General features: G+C 43.6%; 1 protein-coding gene across 3 annotated transcripts in view; it reads left to right on the top strand.

Moving 5' to 3' along the window:
- The window catches only part of LOC135700648 (band 7 protein AGAP004871-like), a 131,436-nt gene that overhangs the window by 41,214 nt on the left and 66,488 nt on the right, over positions 1–23,734 (top strand). Inside the window, exon 1 of one of the 3 annotated variants that reach the window (XM_065221227.1) lies at positions 2,507–2,546. The exons of the other annotated variants lie outside the window; for them this stretch is intronic. Within the exon in view, the coding sequence (XP_065077299.1) occupies positions 2,516–2,546 (31 nt within the window). The 5' untranslated portion in view covers positions 2,507–2,515. Of the gene's footprint in view, positions 1–2,506; positions 2,547–23,734 lie in introns of those variants that run through there. 3 annotated transcript variants of the gene reach the window in all.

The raw sequence follows: 23,734 nt of genomic DNA, 5'->3' as shown, positions 1-23,734 counted from the left end.
TTCATCGAATAAGCATTTAACGGTTAATTTAAAAAGTATCGTAGTTGGTAGTACCGCCACCTGTGGCGCGCATAGTCATTTCCTTGAGTTTGACGTTTACACACTACCGCCATGTGTTTAGCGTACTACCCACCACAGTGTACTCAACAGATGGCGGTAATGTTTTAGCGACGATGTTTTACAGTGACAAATATTCAATGTGTTATGTCTGTTTATCTGTGGTATAATATACAACATATTATGTGTATGATGTGTGTCCCATAAGTTGGTAAGTTACTATGCGAACAGGAGTACATACACTCAAAAAAGTCTACTATCGATCGTAGTGTTGAAATTAGTGATTCAAAATATCATGACACTCACTCGACACTCGTCAACGGATCAACCGACTATCGCTGACAGAACGATTTGTCACGCAGTGAGAGGTAAAGCCTAAGAAGAAGAGGAGACAACTGGCTTCTTACTCTATTATCTCTTTCTCTATCTATATCTATCTCTATCTCTATCTTACGCACTTCAAATTGGCCAATCACGAGCTGGTTCGCGTTTGACAGAAAATTGGTTCGTTTTCGCCCCTGTTAAGCTGGGTTTAGACAAGGCAAATCAGATGATCAACTCAGTTGAATTCAATTGGCTTGAAAATTTGAGCCTGGTTCAACTTTTTTCAATTCAAGTGAGTTGATAAAGTCAGTTTACACGTTCAATTCGCGTTCAAGTCAGGTGAATTCAACTGACTTGATCAATTGACTTGCCCTGTCTAAACCCAGCTTTAGGGTAGAGCCATGGCAAACAACAATCGCCAGCAATGGTCGCTGCTCATAGGCAAAACGTAACACTCGCTGCTGATGATGTAAAGCACAACGAAAACAGTGAAGACTTCTGCAGTAGGATGATGGAAAAAAGCGAAACGACAGAAGAAATTTATTCATTGTAACTCACACAGTCGTGCCTGCCGAGACGAACTTGGAATGCGTAGGCATTGTTTTCATAACAATGCCTACGCATTCCAAGTTCGTCTCGGCAGGCGCGACTGTGTGAGTTACAAACAAAGCTGGCAAAATGAAACGGAAGGTGTTGGGCTCACTCACCAACACACTCACATAAGCAAGCAAAGCAGCAACTGGTTCAAAACGAGTACAGATGAGTGTCGTGAATGTCGGGAATGACCAGATCGGTGATGGATCGCCACCGAAGACGACATTCACCAGTTCCTTTTTGCTTCTTTCGTCATCAAGATGGTCATGGAGAGTGCTTTGACAAGCACATTGATAGGAATGTACCAAGCGTTACTACCATCAGCTGTTTGACGATCGTTATTGTGATAGGTCGCAACTCTGGTTGAAATACTTGATTTTTCAAATGCACAGTAAAACCGTTGGACGCCGGTCCATGAGTTGATGGGTCGATAGGTAGGGTCAAGGTGTGAGAGCTGCCTCCCAGGCGTTGGTAGCATTGGTATTCAGTACGGAAAACAAGATCGACATGCGCACCATAGGTGAAGGTACTACTAACTAAGAAGCATTTCAATTGACCGTTAAATGCGCGTTCGATGAACAACTTGCATTCGCACACGATTGAAATTATTTCAGGTCAACACTATCTACTGGAACCTGCATTATTCGAAGCCACACTAACGTGCCTTAGTGTGTGAAAAGCTACCCAAAATAGATCAAAACATCCATTGAGATTGTTGATTTATGGAAACCGATAGTATCCACTAAAAGCATATCAATTCGGCACTAGCTTTCCCATTTTTCACGGATAATTCATTCATCAGTGTTTGATAGCAGAACCTACCCATAACAATAACACACACACTGCACGACGAACGCTGCGTGCGCCATGTGTCCCTATCCAACCGACGACAACACGGGACTTGTCGAGCCGGCTTTGTTTCTTCGTCGGGGTTCGTTCTTCGGTCTGCCACCACTGAATGGTGGCCGTAGCAGCATGGATGGTTGTAACGAATTTTCCGACCAGCTTCAACAACTCTAACCCCAAACCAGCTCTCGGATGGGGGAGGACGACGGATGGGGACGAGGACGAGGACGACGACGAAGCCAACCGACGACAACGAAGACCAAGAGACAACAAAAAATTCGTCCCCACGTTCAGTAGCGCGTTGGAAATTCTCGACACCGGGCGGAAGAAGCACGCGGAATCTCACAATTGTTACGCGTTGTTTTTGTTTCGAACCGTCATCGGACTCGTCGGTCCGAATTGGCCAATACCACAACAGTCGATAGAAAACAGAGTGAAATACGAAAACCGAGATTGTGAGATTGTGTAATTTATGACCGAGTGGCCAGGGTCTTCGTCGTTGTTTTCGGTGCCGTCAGTGCCACTGCCGCCACCGCCAACAACGGCGTGGGTCAGTAATAATAGACCCGATAATTTGAAGCGAACCGAGTTGACCTGGGTCGCCGACGGTGCTGCAGCGACAACGGAATCGGATAGGGACTGCACGACCAACAACATCAACCGGGAGGATCGACGAGCTACCACCCCCGCCATAATGTACGACCCGTCCAAATGGAAATCCAAATGTAAGCTAAACGGGTCTTTACTAGCTTCTGTGCTTTGTTGATGATTGATGGCAGCGAGCGAGCGAGCGAGCGTGGGGCGGGCGACCATGTGCGAGCATTCGTTTGAGGATTTTCCGTCTGTTAAAACAAAAAAAAAAGTTTTTCACGAAATCGGGTTTCACATAATTTTCCGTGGAATTTTAAACCAACCGTGTTATTAGCAATGGACGATGATTGATTTATTTGTGATGTGGCTCAAGTGGATGGCGTTTGAAGGGGGGGGGGGGATTAGGGGGAGACTACGATCGACTTCTCTTGGGATGTCGTGTCTCTATGACAGAAGGCGGGGGAGGTGGGAAGGGGGGGGGGCATATGTTTACGAACGATGGATATGGCGGGAGAGTGACAGCGATCGGAAAGTTGATTCTGCCGGTGACGGTCATTGAAGTGAAGAAAAGTTTACAGTTTGGCCGATGTTTATGAGATTTTAAGATTCGATGAAAATGACGAAAATGATTCTTGCAACTCATTACATCAACTGATGAGTAGTACATTAAATTCAAGCAACTTCGACAGAATGTTTGGGAGTTTAAGTCGGTGCTGCTCAAGTCCGTCTTTTGGCGAGATGTAACACAAACAGTTGGCTTTTTCAACAAATCAAGCTGAAAATTGCATAAGGTCCTAAGTTACATTGATCTAATCTCTTCGTCGACTTTCTCTTTCGCAATAACTTGAGCACATAACCGTTGCTTAATAAATAAATATGTTGACCAAGAAATTGCAACTTTACCAGCATAGTGTCTTCTGTGAAGCTGTTGCTTAAAGTAAGGCCTATATTTTGATGATAGTTGCATGTAGGGTGCTCTTAAAAATGACAAAATTAAAACTTAAACTTTTATATTTTTGAGTACATGATGAGACTTTCTACAAAGTTGTGGATAACGTAATTTCAATAAACTTTTGCTAAAAAAAACTAAAATGGTTTTACCACTCAATAAATAGATAATTTTTGCTGAAGAAAATTTCTCGTTTGATCATTTAATTAAAAAGCTATAACGAATTTTCTCCAAAAATAAAGTAATTTTCAATTGTCATTATGTTGAGTTGGTGGTAGGTCTGTCATGGTTACTTCATAAGTAACCAGCTCACAGAGCCGATTTGATTTATTTCGACGTAGGACTACGTCTTCGATTTCTATATGGGGGTACACTTTGTGAAAACCGAAAATGGTACATGTAACGAGATTATGAAAGATTTTGAACGTTAATAATTCGGCTGCCCCTGGACCAATTTCAATAATTTTATCACCAATCGATCAGAAATATTTCTACGCCTCGATAACAATGCTTCCTACAGTTGATTTTCAACAATTTAATTTTAAAATTGGTAAATTTTGGCATTGAGTCTCCGTACTATTAATTTTATCTATTGCATGACTTTTTTGTTAGTTTTAATTCCTAGCCTGTAAGTTCAACTAGTAATTTATTTTATTAATAGTAATTATTATCAATTCACCTTTGTACAAAACTTAATAGCAAAATACTGTTATAGTGCTGATTATTGATAAGCTAGGTACCGTTTGCGGTATTCAGTACGAGGGGCTGTTGCGGCGAACATTCTCTCCCCCGTGTCATCATAACTTCCGATTGAGCGTAACCAGAACTTGCCATGTCCAGCACAGCCAATTTCGTAGCAGGTCTCTTCAATTGTCCCTCCTGATGTCTGCACTTCCGCTCGACGAGTCACCCCATCCTTTCCCGGAATCGTTCGAATTACTCGTCCTCGTAACCACCGATTCCTAACGTTCTCGTCAGCCACGAGCACAAGATCTCCTTCCTAGATCGGATGTAGGTCCCGAAACCACTTTGTCCGTCGAATGATGGTTGGTAGGTATTCTATCACCCACCGACGCCAAAAGTTGTCCAAAGTGTACTTCACCATGTTTCAACTATTCCTCAACACCATTCCTGCATCCGTCGGGAACTTCTCCGGTTCTCGCACACCATTTGAGGTCAGGAGCAAAAAAATATTGGGAGTCAAAGATTCATGGTCAGCAGTTTCTAGAGGAACGAATGTAAGTGAAATTGACCATACTTTCGGCTTCTGCCATACCGTAGCGAACGACTCGTCATCCAGCTTTCGCACTACTGGAACCGATCCTAATGCTGATATAACGGCGTGAACCATTCTTTCCCTACAGCCCCCCCATGTGAGGAGCAGCTGGAGGGTTGAACCTCTACTGTGTGTGGGCGTTCGTAAAAGTGCTGCCCAGTTCGGTATTCTTTCTTCTTTCCTTTATTTAACGTCGGTCTCTGTTCCGCAATCTAGTGCCAATCACCGACGGACATCGATTGCCATCCATTGACGGCAATCGAATGTGCAGGAAGGCAGCTTTCACACCTGCGTAGGATATCGCACCCATTCAACATGAGCCATGACCAACGGCTTTACTTCTCTTCCAAAGGCAGATGGGAGTACTTGCATGTCCGAAGAATTTCCTCCTGCCACTCGCCTCTCACCTGGCCCCACACTGTACCGAATCGCCTGATGGTCACTATGAGTGTAACCCTCATCGACCCTCCAGTGTAGGTTGCCCTCCAAACTCGGGCTGCAGTATGTCACGTCGATGACGGATTCTGCATCATTCCTTCTGTAGGTACTGACCGAGCCGGTGTTGGATAGTACAACGTCCAGCTTGGCCATTGCCTCCAGTAGGATGCATCCTCTCTGGTTGGTGTGGTGGTTACCCCACTCTACCGCCCATGCGTTAAAGTCGCCCGCAATGACCACCGGTCTTAGGCCGACAAGTACCGCAGTGAGTCTGTCCACCATCTGCGAGAATTGCTCGATAGACCACCTGGGCGGAGCATAGCAGCTACTTAAGTATACTCCATTAACCCTGGCGATCACGAATCCCTCGCTCGAGTTGGACACGACTACCTCCTGAATGGGGAAGCTCCCCATCGTGCATATCGCCGCCATTCCCGACGCGTCCGTGACCCAATTCACGTTGCCGGTTGGGACGCGGTACGGGTCAGAGATGATTGCGACATCCGCTCCCCATTCCGCTGCCGATTGCCACAGCAGTTGCTGGGCAGCAGAACAGTGGTTCAGGTTCAACTGCGCTACCTCGAACATGGCTGAGCATTGCTCTTTGCCTTAGCAGCATTGCTCTTGGCCCCCCGGGCAGCGTGGGCCACCTGCCATGTGGTTGGTAGGGGTATTCCCCTTCTTCGCGCATATAGTGCACCTTGGCGGCTTTTGGCAACCTCGCGCCTTATGGCCCTCCGAGCCGCACCATCTGCAAAGCTTGCTCCTGTCGGTGTTCTTACAGTCACGGGCCACATGGCCCTGACCGAAGCACCTAAAGCAAGCGGTAAATGGCCCTAATAGTTAGGCAGGTGAACAGGCAGACCCATCGTTTCACTGCGCTTCTTCCAACTTTCACCAAATATGGGCCGAAGAGATCTACGCCCACATAGGTGAATGGACGAACAAAGGGTTCCAATCGTACCGCTGGTAGTGGCCCCAGTTTCGGTGTAACGGGTATCGCTTTGTGTATGTGGCACCACATGCAGCGTTTCCTGGCTAATCGTAGCTCCACTCGCAGCTCGTTGACTATGGTTTCGTCATTTCGGACTTGTGTGACCATATTTCCGGTGATTGTAATCCAATAACAACGCCGTAATGCGATGGTTTCTAGGTAGGATGATGGGAAACTTTGTATCGTAAGATAGAACCTGCGCTTCTGCAGCCCGACTGCCTACTAGTAACACTCCGTACTCGATTCTCAATTCTTCTTAGAGATCGTCACTTCGTCCGGAAATGCCTCAGACTGCGCACTCGACCACAACGTTCTTTCTGCCGTCTGCAAATCCACACTACTAATCCCAACAGTATCCGTTGATCTACTTTTGGCTGGATGCAGACTATCAACGAAATAGTGAACATATGCTGTAGAGCGCAGCAATCGTTCGAACTTCGAAATTCTATCGGCATCTATCACCGGTTGTCTGACTAGATGGCTGCACACGAACGCCTCCCGTAATTCATTGTCACTTTCATCTGTGCCTTCTTCTTCTGGAACCTTCGTCCATTCTGTTTCAACGTTGTATAGGATGTCAGGTCCCTGAAACCAGCGATTGTCAACATTGCAAGCGGGACCCACTTCCCCACTTGGTGGCCTCGTCAGCTACATTCACCTTAGTTGAAATCCACTGCCATTCGTAAACGCTCGACAGGTCCAGTATTTCGCTGACCCGGAAGGCAACAAACTGGCGATATCATCGAACATCCGATTTGATCCACGAACAGACGGATTGTTCTGTCGCTTTGACATCCAGTTGCGGATATGGAATCAAGCGCCCCTGTGCACCTCGATAACTTCCTTAGCCACTGCGAACGCTTCTTCCACTGTATCGAAACTGTCCACGTAGTCATCCACATAGTGTCAACGCCTATCGCGTAGAGATTCAGCTCATATAGCTTTCCGTGACGCACGCCGGTTGCAACCACTTCGGAACCATTGTAAATGTTCACCTTCCCGTTACCAAAAACAACCTTCAACACAGAAAACAAATTGAATCGCAGAGAGGGTACAAACAAAACATTGTTAATAATACATGGAACGGACTCACCATCTACGACGAACAACAGTCGTACGGTTCCAGAATGACGTGCCACGATCGACTCGCCGTCTTTGGCCACGGCAATCTCAATCGGCTTCTCGAGCGGTCGCAATTCGTCAAACAGATCCTCATCGTTTACTAGATGGTCTGAACAACCGGAATCTATAAACCACTGCACTTGTCGTCGCTCCGGAATAGTGTCACCATTCTTCAAAACCAAGAACGAAACTGCATTTCCGTCCGCCATGTTCGCCTTCGATCGGCTCCTCTGTTGTTTGTTGGTTGTTTTCTTCTGATTCTTCGGGCACTCCGATAGTTTGTGGCCCTCTAGTTGACATCCGTAACACCTGAAAATTCTCTTCTTCTTTTCCTTCTTGGGTCCCGCGAATGCCGCACCATCCGACCGTGGAGAAAACGATTCCGCACTAGTACCGTTTCGTTTGACCTCTTCGTCTAGCAGACGACACTTAACAAACTCGAGTGACAACCCTTCTTCTGGCATCGTTTCTAATGCCGTCACTACTGTGGATAAACTCGGTCCGAGTGTGAGCAGCAAATGGCATATCACATCAATATCTTCGATCACTGCTCCCGTGTTCCGATACTCGCGCACTAATCGGTCAAACCGAAGGAAATGGTCCTGAAGGGAACCAGATTCGAAACGTAAACAAAGCATCTTCCTCTTCAAGTGTCTTCTACTAGCGATACTTTTTCGTTCGAACACACGAATCGAAGCATCCCAAATTTGCTTTGGTATTATTTTCTCTTGCACGTACTCTAGTTGTGTATCATGTATGCGAGATATCAACAAAGATTTACACTTCCTATCTTTCTTCGCTCGCTTCTCACGATTCACTTGTTTCGCAGCTTTCACTTCCGCTGTATCACACGCTATCTCCACCAAGCTCGCCAATAGAGATTTTCAGGACTGGTTGTATTGGTGCACTGTGTGAAACTGTTTTAGTGAACATCCGAGGAAAATACATAACAAACCGCTGTCAAACTCATTTTGACAGATCGAATTACATACATTTTGAGGTTAACCCGAGGAAAATAATAAACAACTTTACACGGCGATAGACCCCCATTAGTGTACGTGCGTTAAACGTCACTAATCTCTATACACCCGCCTTCTGTTCCACACAATCTAGCAGCTCATGCTCCTCGAGCACAACTTGTATGCGGAATTTCCACGTGGTGAAATTCGACCCGTCAATAAAGCGCTCGTGTTTCTCTTCGTCTGCCTTAACTACACTTCACTTTTGTCACTCCGCGTTACTGGGCCCATAACCTAAAGTGATATGGCCAAAAAGACGTTCGAACAAGCGAAACTAAAACGCGAAAACTGTTGCTAACGTTTAGCGAAATAGAAAGACTTCATTTATTTTATCGTCACTTACAAAGTTGTCAAGTTGGTAGTAAAAGCAAAAACGAAATTCACACACACATACACGCAGCAGTTTGACAGTAACACAGGGTTGTCCAAACCCACTGGGGGTGCACCGATGGAAGTGCGATGATTGCAGAGATTGTAATTCTCAACATCTTCTTCACTGCTGCTGCTCCTCTAGATAGCTCCAGCTCATGCTTTGATGCTTTCATGTTCTTAATGTACTGCGAGTGCGTTGGAGAACAGGCCGTTCTGAATATTGCCACATTAGAGACCATGATGGTCATCGGTAACTCAGGAGAGTCCCTGTAGGAGAACAGCAAAGCTCTGCGGTCCTGCTTTCTGATCAACATTTGTAGAAACATTTCTTTGACGTCTGCTGCCACGACAACTTGGCGTTCCCGGTACGGAAACATTACTGACAAGATCCGATCCTTTGAGCAGCATTGAGTTCAACGGTATGCCTTCCACTTTCGCTGCTGCATCCCAGATTACTCATTGCCAGGTTCCTTCTTGTTGACGACCACTCAAATCGGCAAAAACCAGTTCCTCCTCCGTTGCTTCGTGTATGTAGCCCTTGGATTTGAAGTCGAATATTTGTCGACGGACACTGTCGTACAGGTCTGGATTCTGGATTTTCAAGACATTTGAAGCGTCGTTCGGCCATAGGCCTGCTGTCTGGAAACTCTACATAGTCATGCTTCCAGAGCAGGCCTGTTTCGTACTTCCCGCAGTCTAACCGTCACGTATCTGCGTCCGATTTCCGTATCTGCTCTATTTCATCACCGTGATGTTTTTACAAGATCCTGACCTGGGACTGCAAACCTTCTTCCGTTTCAATTCGCTGAAGTACTACAGTTCCAAAGTCTTAATCTTGTTAACCAACTCTAGCTCTCGCTTACGTCTCGTGTTTCGACATCAGATCCTGGATTACACGGTGTTCCGCTTCCGATCGTTGTTGCAAACCTAGAGCGTTTTCCTTGCGCAGCTCACCAGTTTCAACACTCCATCGTTTGTAACAGTGGACATCAATACGATTTGCCTTCGGAACTGCTCCAGTGTTCAAAACAGTCGGTGCTACTTGTTCAACCTTCAGGAGCTCTGCATACGGCTGGAGATCGACGAGATTGATTCGACCTCTAATCTCGTTGCTACCCTGTCATCACCGAAGGATTGAGAGACAACGGGTGCAGGAGTTTTTATCGGCGTTGAAGAGGGATGTACTGCCTGCGTAGTTCCCGGTCGTGCATCTTCCAGTCGATCAGCTTTCGCAGACGTAGACGTAGGTGTCTTTCCAACGACAACCTTGCCGGAACTCTCGGCTGTCTCTACTTCGTACACTTCTTGCCTCCTCATCGTTTCGCCGGCTCAACAACTCATGCTTCCGAACAATGAATTGCTTGCCTCGCTCCACCTTTTCCCGGAGATCTCGTTCGTTCAACGATCTTTCTTTTTCGATCTTCTCCCGATTCTCATCCTCTATTAATTTCTGCTCTTCGTCCAGACGCTGCAGTTCACGATCCAATCAAGCCTTACGAACACTAGAGGTGTCAGAAATTTCACTAATTATACTCGGTGTTAGCTCGCGCACATTCGACACACAAGTCCCACATGAGAAACTAGTTGAACGTACTATTTCCGTGTTAACGTTGGCACAAAAAAAATGATACCAACCATCGCAATTCCGACACTGTACCATGTACCGTTCGGCGTTGTTCGGTCGATCACATATGATGCACTCAAGCAACTCCCCTCCGTCACTATCGACCATCGATGGAACGAACGAATCCTCTGATGCACAATTCGATATCTTATCGTCATCACCTGATGTGAGGTTATTATTTGTCTTTTGGATGGCCCTTGTCCCCGACCTGGTTTGTCGAACAATCGCCTGTAGATTCATCGCACCACGGATGAATTCTTTAAGGTTCTGTTGCGATAGATTGGGAATTCTTTCAGCAGTAATTACTAGCAATGATGTGATATAACCACTACGGGATGGCCGTTCAGAATGGTTCAACGGATGTGAAATGAGTGAACATGTAAATTTAACACGATTTAGAGTATTTCAATGCAACATTACATTTGTTGACTGACAATTAACACAATTTTTCAATATGTATTCTTAACTTATTTCTGGAAGAATTTACTTGTGTTTTATACCATACCATATGTTGTTCCGTCATATCGTATCTTCAAGTGATCTTCGCAAGCGCAACATTTCGTTCCGGCTCTTTGGAACTACATGCAATGCAACATGAAACGCACCTTTTAAAGTGAATTGCATATAACAATGTTCATCACTTACTCACACATGAAATCTGCCTCGACCAACCTCGAAAACCGCGCCCTAACCCTAACTGAACCAAAGGGCAGGGGCAAAAATACTGGGATAATGGGTTTTACAAATTTTGATGGGTGGAGTGAAAAAGAAGGTGCGGGTAGTTTTTTGTTCCCTAAAAATTTCAAGAAAATCCGGTAATCGGTTTAGTTTTGGTGAGTAAATGTGGGTGGGCCTTTTTTATCGAATACACCCTTTAGTTAACAACCTGTTTGCACGCAGCTATCAATGTATGATTTTGACTATGATTTGGTTACTAATCGTAAAATTTCGAGCTGAAATTGGTCGTTAAACTATAAATTACATTCATAAATTACATTACATACATTCAAAAAGATTTGTAATCGTAATATAATAATAAATTTAGGGTTGTGATAAAACCGTGGACCCAATAGATGGTCCTTCGGAAGATCCAGAACATCAGTAAAATAATCTTAGATCTAGCTCAAGATCCGTGTTTCATTTGAGAAACCACAAATTGTGGAGATGAATAAATTAATTTGGATATTGACCGAAATTTAGACCCTGGAAGCCATTAGACTGTCGTTCGGACCATCCGTAAATGACGTCAATTTCTAAAACTTACCGTATGCGTGTTATTTTTGCACCATTGAGCAGTGTCAAAATTAAAAAAAATCTTAAAAATTTCGTTTTCGAGTTGTTTTTATTTATTCAAAGGGGGTATGTTTATCAGAGTCTTCAACTATTTTAATCATCGATCGAGTTTCCACTTGCTGCAATTACGGCCTCCACACGCTTCTGGGATGCACGGCAGGTTCTAATAAGGCTTGCTGTACTCGGGTTGCGTTTAGAACAGGCCTTGACCTTCATGACGCACCATATTGAGTAATCCAGCGGATTAAGATCGGGGCTGGATGGCGGCCACATATCCTTCGCCCAGAACGAAAGATGTTCCTGCAACCACTTCTGAGTGCGGTTCGAGGTGTGGCACGGAGCCCCATCTTGTTGAAATACAACATTTGGCTTCGGACCGTACTGTTCTTTGATCCACGGAAGAACATACTTACTTAAAATCCCGATGTTGACCGTGTCGCCTTCTGGAATGAACACCGGGTCCTTTTTTTTTGTCTTCGGAAGCCACCAATCCAAACACCATAACGCTAGCAGGATGCTTGGTCAGATACACGTTCATGTGCTCGTCGGCCACGTCTTTTACCGGAAGAGAACTAATATACCGGTCGGTTCTGGAATTTGATACGGGATCGACGGTAAACATGCTCTCGTCGGTGAACAGGATTACCGGATTTTTTCCCTTAAGGAAGTTCAAGATTTTCTTGCATCGTTCGACTCGTAGCTCCCGGATGCGGTTTTTTTCCGTACCCTCGACTTCGCCCCGCAATCTTCCTTTACGATCTTCCGTGCCGTAAAGTCACTGATCCCTTGTTCCTTTGCCATTTTCCTGTGGCCACCTTTGCGGATAGTTGTCCTTTCTTTTCTCGGTTTTGACGGTTCTCCCACGGCGATTGAAATGTCTTTTTGCGACATTTGCGCGTGGGACATATCACGAATACGCTGCCACTTCGTCATGGTGCAACTGTCAAACTAAGTAAATCATTTTCTTTTATACACAGCCTACTACGGTATGAGCTATAGGTTACTTGCATGCAAAGAAAACAGAGGCATTGTATGCACAGGTGAAACGGGAACCTGATTTGTACGATGGTGCAAACATTATCACGCATACGGTATACTAGTGTTCAGCAATTTATTTTCACATCACTTGATATGATAATTTGTAACTTCATTTGAATCTGGGACCGGAATGTGGACCCTTGAAGCCACTATATGGCCCTTCGGATGATCCGGAACACCCGTAAAAATGTGAATTCATGAAGCCAATTCAAGAGCATAGTGATTTCTTTTAAAATCCCGTCTAGTTGTTAAACATTAATTCAAATCGATGACCAAAATGTGGAACCTTGGGACCACGGGGTGATCCTCCGGAAGATCTGTAATATTCAAGATCAAGTGCTCATTGATAAACTGAACCTCGGTGCCTAAATTTGAAACTAGGACAGGAATATAGATCATCATTACAAGTGACTTTAAAAAATCACAGATCTCATAATAGCTAAATTTCACTGGATCTTTCCGAGAGCTACATAGCTTCTTTTATCGAACTATGTGTTGAAAATAGCTGGAGTTGTCTACACATGGCCGTGGGGATGCAAAGAGAAAATCTACGAAGAGAATCTTTCAATGTTACTTAGGTACTATTGCATTGTTCATTTGACTTGACAGTTCGTTATATGTGTGGTCGTCAGATGATCTATTTGGCTTTTATTTTGATTCTAAAATCATCGTGATTTATGTTATCTGGCCCGAAAAGAAAGCACTGTCTCTTTCTTCCTCATCAGTTCTTACGCGAGAAGTGAAAGCGACGTCAACAATGTGGTAAAAAAGAAACGCGATTTCACATGCTGATCCTTTGTAGATTAAGATTCATCTTCGAAAGGACGAAGTTGCATCCATTTATAGACCCAATTTGAGTACAGTAGACCGACATTACAATGTTTAGTCGTGCCAAATTAATATCCAAATAAATAAACATTATTCAGTAAGTACCTAAACATTGGTTGTTCATGTTTGGAACCTAATTTTATATGGGATAGGAACTGAATTTTGTATTAAGAAGTTTGATTTCAATTAAGAATATTGAACGTCCTCTAATTTCAAAACTTTGAATCGAATGACTGTTTATTTTAGAATAATTAATTTTGTTACTATTTATTAAATTACTAAGCAAAAAACAATCTCATAGTATCTCGTCAATAATGCGGTCGAGCAACATTTTTTTTTTAAATTTCAAAAGGCGCCATTTTGAAAATTTTACAAGTTCCAAAATGACCAAACTTTAGCAATAATGTGAATCATTGCCATAAAAAACAATTATACAGCGTTTCGAAAATTAATTTTTTGAAACTCCAGAGAAAATTAGAGATTTAGGAGTTTATTAGAGCAATTTCGAGAGCTGTAGGGAATATCCCAAACATTCGAATAAATTAAAAAAGAACTTCAGGTAAGTTTCTAGAACTAAAGAAAAGATCGGAACTTTGAGATCTTTCAAGGTAAATTCCAAAAAAATACAGGGCCGTTAAATGAACTTCAGAAAAATTTCGTAAACTAAGATGCAGTACAGAGAACTTCGCGACAGTTTGATTAACTTCAAGCAAATTTCACGAACTTTAGCATTGAGGAAACTTTAGGGAAGTTCCGAAAACTTCTGGAAAAATACGAAAATTTAAGGACAGTTTAAGTTTGTTAAAAAAATGCAGGAACTTTACAGATTTTGCAAAAACACAATTCAGAAAAAAAATACAGAACTTGAGAGTCCCATGCAAGTCACAAGGAATGTGGGATTTTTAATATTTTTAATTAAAAATAATAGTAAATTAAAAAAATTCACGTTTGTATTTAAAATAGTTCCAGATATTCCCTACAACATTGTACAAGATACCAAGCATATTGGCCAAACATTTTTCGTATAACAGTTTTCTGAAGCTAAATCAAATTTTTTTTTTTTTTAATTTTAAGCTCGATTTAAAATGGTGATCAGAAGATGAAAAATGGCATTTGTAGTCAATAAAAAATTACAGGCTTGATCAGAGATGTTATGCCTCAGGACAACCCGGTGGTGCCGATTGGGATTGAACCCCAGGCCTGCTGGGGTGAAAGGTAATCACGCTTACCACTACACCATCGGCGCCGCTTACGAAAATAAGTGGATTTGCAAATTCGTCTGGAATCGCTCTAAATGCTCTATAGCCCAGCTTCTCAATTTATGGGTCGCGACCCACCGTGGGAATTTTATCTTTTTCATGCCGATTCAATGTCAGTTACATACATGTTCTGTACATATACAACATCTGTATTCAATACTGATGGGATGGGAGATTATTAAAATAAAAAAAAAGAAAACCAAATTACCGGTGTAGGGCGAAAAGACAAAACGTTATAAGACCAAAAATTGAAAGGGACAAGAGGTCGAAAGAACCAGAACCTTATGTAAATATTCTGAAACTGATATGTCATGACTTCAAACAAATTCTCAAAAGCAAAATATAATTTTAAACTATTTTCCCTTCTTTGAAAGCTACTCGTTCTGTAAAATTTGGTTATCATAGATTTTGCTATAATGTTGCATGATATAATAAAAATTACTATCTATTCAATAGACCCTTCTTAGAAAGTTTAATCATGAGAATTATTTGACATACGTTGATTAAAATTTGCGTTTTTGACTTTTTGTTTTTAAAATATACACAGAATTTTGAAAAAATTGTGAGTTCTTTTAAAAATAAATATTATATTTTTATTAAATTTTTCCTTCACGTATTCTTTCAAAAAAAAAAATCGAAAAGCTAAGAATCACATATTTTTCCAAGGTTTAACCTTCGTTTATCCATGAACAGCGCTTCAATTGAGAAAATATCAATACAATTTAGTATCCTCTAAATTACACTCATTCTTATAAAAAAATAGTTTTGGAATTTTTACCTTTTGTCCTTTTGACCTTTTGTCATAGATGCTTTTCAATCAGAGACATCCGAGTTTTTATGCATTGTCTGGCATCTTGAACATTTGTTTTAATCCAGAATGTTGACAATTTCTTCAAGATTGAGCCCAGGATTTAAAAAAATCCAAGCATAAACTGGAAATTTGACCAAACAAATCCTAAAAGTATAGAAAACTTTCTGAAGCCTCAGAATATTGAAGTTTTTTTCAGTCTGGTCTGGTCTGGTTCTCAATTTACAAAATTCGGCCTCTTTTGCCCCTCCTCTCTGTCTCCCTCTGGCTAAGCATGTATAGCTTGCAAAACATTCAAATTTCAGCCCTCCATTCATTCAAAAGACTCTCAATCATCGCGATAATTCCCCCCATGTCCTCCAGCATCATTACCGTTTTACGGCTCAATCAACGCTCTGAATTCCGGCTTTATGGACACTAAAACCGTCCATCATATCGTGATCGCAGTCGGAATCACAAAACAGCACTGTCATCCGTTTAAGGATTCATTTCCATTGGGGCGCATAACTGATAATAAAAATCTCAGTCACTTTTGTAATAAACAGAGGGTCTGCCTGCCACTAGTCCTTTGTTGTTACAGAAAATTTGATGAACTTTGCCGCCCTCCCCCACTTGAACCACCAGCACCACTGAAGAAGCACAGTCAATTAACGAAAAACTTTCAACCCCAATTGGCGTCACAACTGCCATTAGCTAAGCAACCATAATTTCACAAAATTACAAAACGATTAACACCGAGCAAAACTGATGCGAAACCTTTCGTTGGTCGTAAAACGCCTTCTCCGTCACATCGTAAACATTTCCCATTTACATCCATTTTCCGAGCTCCGACTGTGCTAATTCTTCTCCCAGATTCAGTCACTCATTCACTTCCTGCCGGTCTTGTCCGCTCTCCAATCGGAACGACTGCTCCGAGAAGGGGTGTATTTGCGTTGGCGAGCCGTTTGTAAGTACAACCGGTAGAGGGCCTTATCTCAAGTGGGCACTACCATTTTAGAGAAGCGAGCGAGCGGTCTTTGCTCTTCCGCATGAGCTGAACGCTCGGGCTTGTAGGTATGTCTATTGAAGATGTACTAATTTATTCTGCACGTGCATGTGGTGGGTATGAGTCGTGAGCAGGGTTGCCAACAGTTTTTCAAAAATTATTGGCCAAAAAACTGGATCCACATACAAATTTGATTGTCTTGCGGAGCCGAAAGCTTTTATAAAGGGTGTCCCACGTCAAATTGCATCACGGAAAAAAACGCTGTAGAAAATTCTCATGGGGTATTTTCTTTTGAAAATTTGGGTAGAAGTAGTTTAGAGTGAATTGTTTACACTGTATTTTTATCGCTGTCAGTTTTTCGAAAGTTGGAAAAAATGGCGTCACCCGAAAAGCTGATGGCGGAGTCCAAAGCAGAGTAATACGCAGTGCATGGGAATTCGGATGAGCCGGTGGAAAATAATAAACAAGTGAAGTTCACTTTGAACGATAGATTTAATTTAGCAAGATGAAAGAAACAATTACACTTGTGTTCTTCTCAAGTATTAGCCATAAACTAATCATATTTGTTGGTAGGCAGTGTTGCCACTTATGCTGCACCGTTCGGGGGGTGCGCGGATGTGATTGTGAATATCAGCGGAGGGTAATCATCGTTCTCCACACTCCTCCTCGATGAGCAGCCTCCGATCCAATCACTCGATGCTACTCCAATCCAAGTAAGCCACAGAAGCGATCGTGCTTTGTTGGCCCCAACGGCTTTGTTAAAATATCTGCAGTCATCCTCTCGGTCGGACAGTATTCCAGCGTAACTTGTCCCTTCTGACATAGTTCCTGGACGAACTTCTCCCTAGTATCTATGTGTTTGGATCTGCGGCTGGATCTCTCGGTCCGAACAAAAGCAAGGCACCCCTGGTTGTCCTCTTTGATCGTTGTTGGTTCCTCACTGAGTGCCACGTATTCGGCCTCCATGGACGAAAATGTGACGCTTGTCTGTTCCGGCTGGCCCACGATATTGTGGCTCCACTGAACATGAACGCAAATCCAGATGTTGATCTTCGGTTCTCATGATCGCCGGCCCAATCGGCGTCTGAATAGCCCATCAGTGGCTCATCGAAAGCACCACCCAAGCGTATACTGAAACTTCGTCTTCTGTAGATAACGCAGGACACGCTTGGCGGCTGTCCAGTCTACCTCGGTAGGAGCAGCAAACTTTCGCCCGAGAATGGCAGCACTTTTCGCTATATCTGGTCTCGCAACCACTGCGCAGCATCCTCTAATGGTTTTCCGTCAGCTTCACTCCTTAGATATCCTGGGTCCATTGGCGATTTGGCATGTTTTGCTTCACTCATTACATGCATCTTTAGCAGTTCTTCAATATAGTTCTGTAGACAAATTTTGTAGCCTTCCTCATCCCGACGTACTTACATGCCAAGAAAATGGCGGACGTCTCCCAAACTGGTCAACTCGAACTCTTCACCAAGACTTCGGAACACCTTCTGCAACTCCTCCTCATCGGTTGATGCAACAAGCATATCATCTACATATACTAGTAGGAAGACACTGGTTTTTCCACTCCTTTTCATGTACAGACACGGATCGGCATTGGACTGCTTAAACCCAAGCTTCAACAGCGTATTGTGCAGATGCTTATTCCAGCAGCGCGCCGATTGACGCAGCCCATAAATGCTTTTCTGCAATCGGCAGACTAGATTATCTTTGCTTTTCACTTCGCATCCGGGAGGCTGACGCATGAAAACCTCCTCTTCTAGGGCTCCGTGAAGGTAGGCGGTCTTTACGTCCAAATGTTTCACTGTCATATTACGTTTTGCCGCAACAGTCAAAAACGTTCGGAACGTCGCGTGCCGTGTGCGAAATCTTCACCGATCCTCTGCGAATAGCCCTGAGCCACAATCCTGGCCTTGTGCTTCACGACCTTGCCTTTTTCATTCCGTTTCAGCTGAAAGACCCACTTTGAGCCTACCATCTTCTTTCCCTTTGGTAACGGTACAAGCTCTCAAGTGTGGTTTCGACGATGCGAATCAAGTTCGTCTTCCATCGCAGCTCGCCATTCAGCATCTTTCCAAGCTTCGCGGTAGTCCACCGGCTCCTGGATAGCTCACGCTGCGACGCCTACTGCATAGTCTAGCACGTAATCCTCCAAGTGCCGTGGTGCCACACCACGCGTTTGTCGCTGCGAGTGGCGGTCCTTCATCCTCAGCGTCTTCAAAATCATCTGCATCAGAAGAAACAGCTTCGTCCTTAAACTCCTCCTTGAACGGAAGCAGCTTTATCTCCGCCTCAACGGCAACCGGACGTTCTTCATCTTCAGTGCTCGACATTGGAAATTCGACTGTAGATGTTCCATTTCCCAACTCGAGGAAGCGGGCGTCACGACTGACGGTAATCAAATCAGTTTCGCAATCGACGAACCGATAAGCTTTATGCTCCATAGAATACCCCACAAACCTCAGCTTCCGTGACTTGCTGTCCAGCTTGCTGCGCTTCTGGTTTAGAATATGGACGTAAGCTTTTGCACCAAATACCCGGAGATGTGCCAAATCCGGTTTACGTCCCCACCAGTGCTCGTAAGGAGTTTGCTGGAGCGATCTTGATGGTAAGCGGTTCTGTAGGTATGTTGCAGTGAGTACAGCCGCTCCCCAGTATCGCTTTTTCATACCAGCATCAATGAGCATGCCGGTAGCCATCTCTGTTATCGAACGGTTTTTTCGTTCAGCTGCGTTTTGATTCCTTCAGCACGATAGAAAACTGTCAACTCGTTGTTGTTAAACTCACCGCCCCCGTCGGAGCGAATCACGCGAACCTTTCTTCTAAACAGAGTCTCCGTCCATCGCACGTACTCCTTTATCAGCTCCGTCGCTTCCGATTTCTGTTTCAGCAGATAAGTTACCGTAAAGCGACTATAGTCATCGATGAGATGCATAACAATGCGATCTCCGCTGGGGGTTGTAGATTTCATCGGGCCGCATATTCCGTATGGACGATGTCAAGGACCCGATCTGCCTTTCGCTCGGTGACAGGGGAAAACGGCAGTCTGGCCGATTTTCCTTCCATGCAACACTCACACACAAGACGTAAACCACAGTCGCTTACCTTAATGCCTGTAGCAAGGCCCTCTTTAACGACTCGTTCAGCGGCGGCCCAATCCCTGTGGCCCAGCCGCCGGTGCCACTGATGCTGGCAGTTTACGTTGCGCTCACCAGTCGATGCTTTGTGGGATTCCTCGATCGTCCGCAGATAGTACAGGCCACCACACCCGACAGCCAGTCGCAACGACAGCTCCTCCTGCATCCATGATTCGGCAGCCGACACTATCAAACTTCACTTCGAGTTTCTTCTCGGCTAATTTGGTGTGTGTGTGTGTGTGTCATCCTCTATCCCTCACCCAGCCGGGGGCGTTGGACAAGTAGAACTGCGAATAATTTGATCAAATCTCATGCTCCGTAATGGTGCCCTTTATGTTGTGAAGACTAGTACTTCAAAAAGGGTAACTTTTGAGGCAAGACAGGGTGTCCTCAACAAGTTAAGGGAACAGGATGCACTAGATGTCCACAACAGGTACAGCAAAACATCACATAGACGCCCTTATTCACACTAACTACTCAGGGGGTAGAAGGTCAAGAAGAGCCACCGCCGCCAACTAAAGCTTGAACCGGGTACCTGGGACTCCCACGATATACCCGCGGCAATGGTCAGCAGACGATGCCCTGTGCGTATTTAGTATGTAATATGTTTTATTTGGATACACAAAATGTTTGAAGCCATGCGTCATCTAAACCATAATTTGCATCACCACAAATACACTTGTCAACAATCTTCAACTGGAACGTGCTCATCAAATCACTTCACCCGGGAGCGCATTCCCGATGCTTCCACGCATATTTTTCTCTCCACTCCAACCACACAACAACCAAATATCACTTTTCTTCACTTTTCTTTTTCAAGACACTCCGTTCACAAAAGCAATGCACATCGCAAAACCCTAACAATAGATCAGCGCCGTGCTTATCACCGCGTAAATAAAAAGAAATTAAAATTTTCACTCGCGATGCCACCAATTTTTGGTCCGGGAAAAACAATAAAACCACGCAGCGCCAAATCTTCTGATGCTTGCAATTTTTCAGTTTCTTCTCGGCTAATTTGGCCACCGAAATCAAATTGGTCGCCAGACCAGGTACAAACTTCATATCACTCACTTCGATTCTGACTGGTTCACCACGATCGTCCATTCCGCGAATCACACCACTACCCTCGCCGAAGATTTCCTGGGTTTAATAACTCCCGCTTTATGTCAGAGAAAGCAAGCAGGCTTGGGAATTGTCAACCTCATGACGATAAACTATGTACAACGACAACAGAAAAAAAGTCAACGCTCATCTGACAAGCACGATGCAACAAAATTCTGCTTGAAAGACTGATCTACTGGGCTGTCTTTCTCTCATCTGTTGCGTGACGTTTTCCAGAATGACTTAGTTGTTTCACGTACGCCGGACGACAAGATTGACGGAAACTGTCGACATGGTTATTGACGAAAAAAGTCTGTCATGTCATTCTTCCATTCTGTCGCGACAAAACTGCCGCTGGTCGTTTTCTAATAAATGGATGTCGCTTTGGATGCGAGACATAACAAGATAGAAATAACTGGAATTGTGTTGTTTTGACGTGATTTCACCTCTGACTCGAAGTAGCATGAATCTTGGCGCTGGAACTTCATGTTTGCAGTGATGGGTATTTTTGGAACGGACACAACTGAAAGCTGCCGAAAATCGATGGTTGGAATCCAAGATGGCGGCGTCCGGTTTTAGAAAAAGTGGGAAATACTGCCAAATACCCTTCAATATGGGTATTTCCGGAATCGGGATGACGACTAAAACCCAAAATCGATATCCAACGCCATTTTGAAATCCAAGATGGCGGCTTCCGGTGTCAGAAAAGTGGAAAATACTGCCAAATACACTTCAATATGTATATTTTCGGAATCGGGATGACGTCTAGAGACCGAAAATTATGCCTAGCGCCATCTTGAAATCAAAGATGGTGGCTACCGATTTCAGAAAACGTGGGAAATACTACCAAATATCCTTCAACATGGGTACTTCCGGAATCAAGATGACGTCTAGAGACCAAAAATCGATGTCCAGCGCCATCTTTAAATCCAAGATGGCGGCTTCCGGTTTCAAAAAAAGTGGGAAATACTGCCAAATACACTTCAATATGTATATTTTCGGAATCGGGATGACGTCTCGAGTCCGAAAATCGATGTCCAGCGCCATCTTGAAATCAAAGATGGCGACTGCCGATTTCAGAAAAAGTGGGAAATACTGCCAAATACACTTCAATATATTTATTTTCAGAATCGGGATGACGTCTCGAGACCAAAAATCGATATCCAGCGCCATCTTGAAATTCAAGACGGCGGCTTCCGGTGTCAGAAAAGTGGAAAATACTGCCAAATACACTTCAATATGTATATTTTCGGAATCGGGATGACGTCTAGAGACCGAAAATTATGCCTAGCGCCATCTTGAAATCAAAGATGGTGGCTACCGATTTCAGAAAACGTGGGAAATACTACCAAATATCCTTCAACATGGGTACTTCCGGAATCAGGATGACGTCTAGAGACCAAAAATCGATGTCCAGCGCCATCTTTAAATCCAAGATGGCGGCTTTCGGTTTCAGAAAAGGTGAGAAATACTGCCAAATACACTTCAATATGTATATTTTCGGAATCGGGATGACGTCTCGAGTCGGAAAATCGATGTCCAGCGCCATCTTGAAGTCAAAGATGACGGCTGCCGATTTCAGAAAAAGTGGGAAAAACTGTAAAATACTTTACAATATTTGGATATTTTCTGCTCAAAGACGACGTGCAGATGCCGAAAATTGGAATGCCGTAATGGCGTCAGCCATCAATTTTCCGTCTATTGGAGGGTATTTGACAGTTTTTTTTTAAAATAGGACTGCCATCTTAGATTCCAAAATTGCGCCAGACATCGATTTTGAGCCTCTACCTATCGTCCCCTTTCAAAATATACTCATATTGTGGGGGTATTTAACATAACTATCCAATTTATCTGCAACCAGAAGCTGCCATCTTGGAATTTAATATGGCATCGGACAGTAATTGCTAGTCCGTAGTTACCACCGTGAATCCCAAAATACCCACAGGCATGTGTATTTGACAGTATTTCCAACTTTTCCTGTATCCTGTAGCTGCCATTTTGGATTTCAGGTCACTCATATTCTATTTCTAGACGTAATTCTCTAGATGTCATTCCTTTTCCAAAAATACTCATATTGAAGGGTATTTGATTGTATTTATATCTTTTTCTGAACCCGGAAGCCACCATTCTGGATTTCAAAATGGTATCGGACATCAATTTTCGGCATCATACACGCGTCCTGTACCGAAAATATCCATATCGCAGAGTTTGACAGCTTTTCAGAAAACAACGGCCGCCATCTTGGATTCCAAAATGGTGTCAGACATCAATTTTTGGGATGTACACGTCACCCCAGTTCCGAAAATATCCATGATCGCGCACGAGCGGGATCCCTACGTTGTGTTGATTTTTGTGATAATTACGAAGACGGATAGAATTAAAACGCACCGATTGCTTCGCCGTCCTGCCATGGCGGAGGCATACAAGACACTGTTTTATTGTATTGTTTATTGTTTTCTAGAATTGTACAGGGTAGGGTAGTGGCACAAATAATCGACGATGCACAAACAATCCATATTATAGGGTATTTGACAGTTTTTCTGAAGTCACTTGCCACCATCTTGGATTCAAAACTGGCGTTAGACCTCGATTTTTGGGATGTACGTGTAGTACTTGTTCCGAAAATACCCAAATTTGATAGTTTTACCGAATCTGAGAGCCGCCATATTGGATTACAAAATAGTGTCAGACATATATTTTTGTTGAACTCGTTCCGTAAATACCCATATTGTAGAGTATATGACAGTTTTTTTTTCATAATCTGAGAGCCACCATATTGGATTAAACAATGGCGTCAGACATCGATTTACAGTTTCTAGACGTCATCCCTACTCAAAAGTATACATATTGAAGGGAATTTGGCAGCATTTCCCACTTTTTCTGAAACCGGAAGCCGCCATCTTGAATTTCAAGATGAAGCTGGATATCGATTTTCGGTCTCGAGACGTCATCCTGATTCCGAAAATATACATATTGAAGTGTATTTGGCAGTATTTCCCACTTTTTTCTGAAATAGGAAATACCAATATTGCAGGAAATTAACATTATTTCCGGCCTTTTTTAAATCTGACCCCCG

The sequence above is a fragment of the Ochlerotatus camptorhynchus genome, unplaced genomic scaffold, assembly GCF_037179485.1.
Source record: "Ochlerotatus camptorhynchus isolate MF236.1 unplaced genomic scaffold, CSIRO-AGI_Acam_v1.1 ptg000140l, whole genome shotgun sequence".
Classification (NCBI taxonomy): Eukaryota; Metazoa; Arthropoda; class Insecta; order Diptera; family Culicidae; genus Ochlerotatus; species Ochlerotatus camptorhynchus.
The sequence above is the reverse complement of the archived record's forward strand: the minus strand, read 5'-3'. Positions and strand labels throughout refer to the sequence as shown.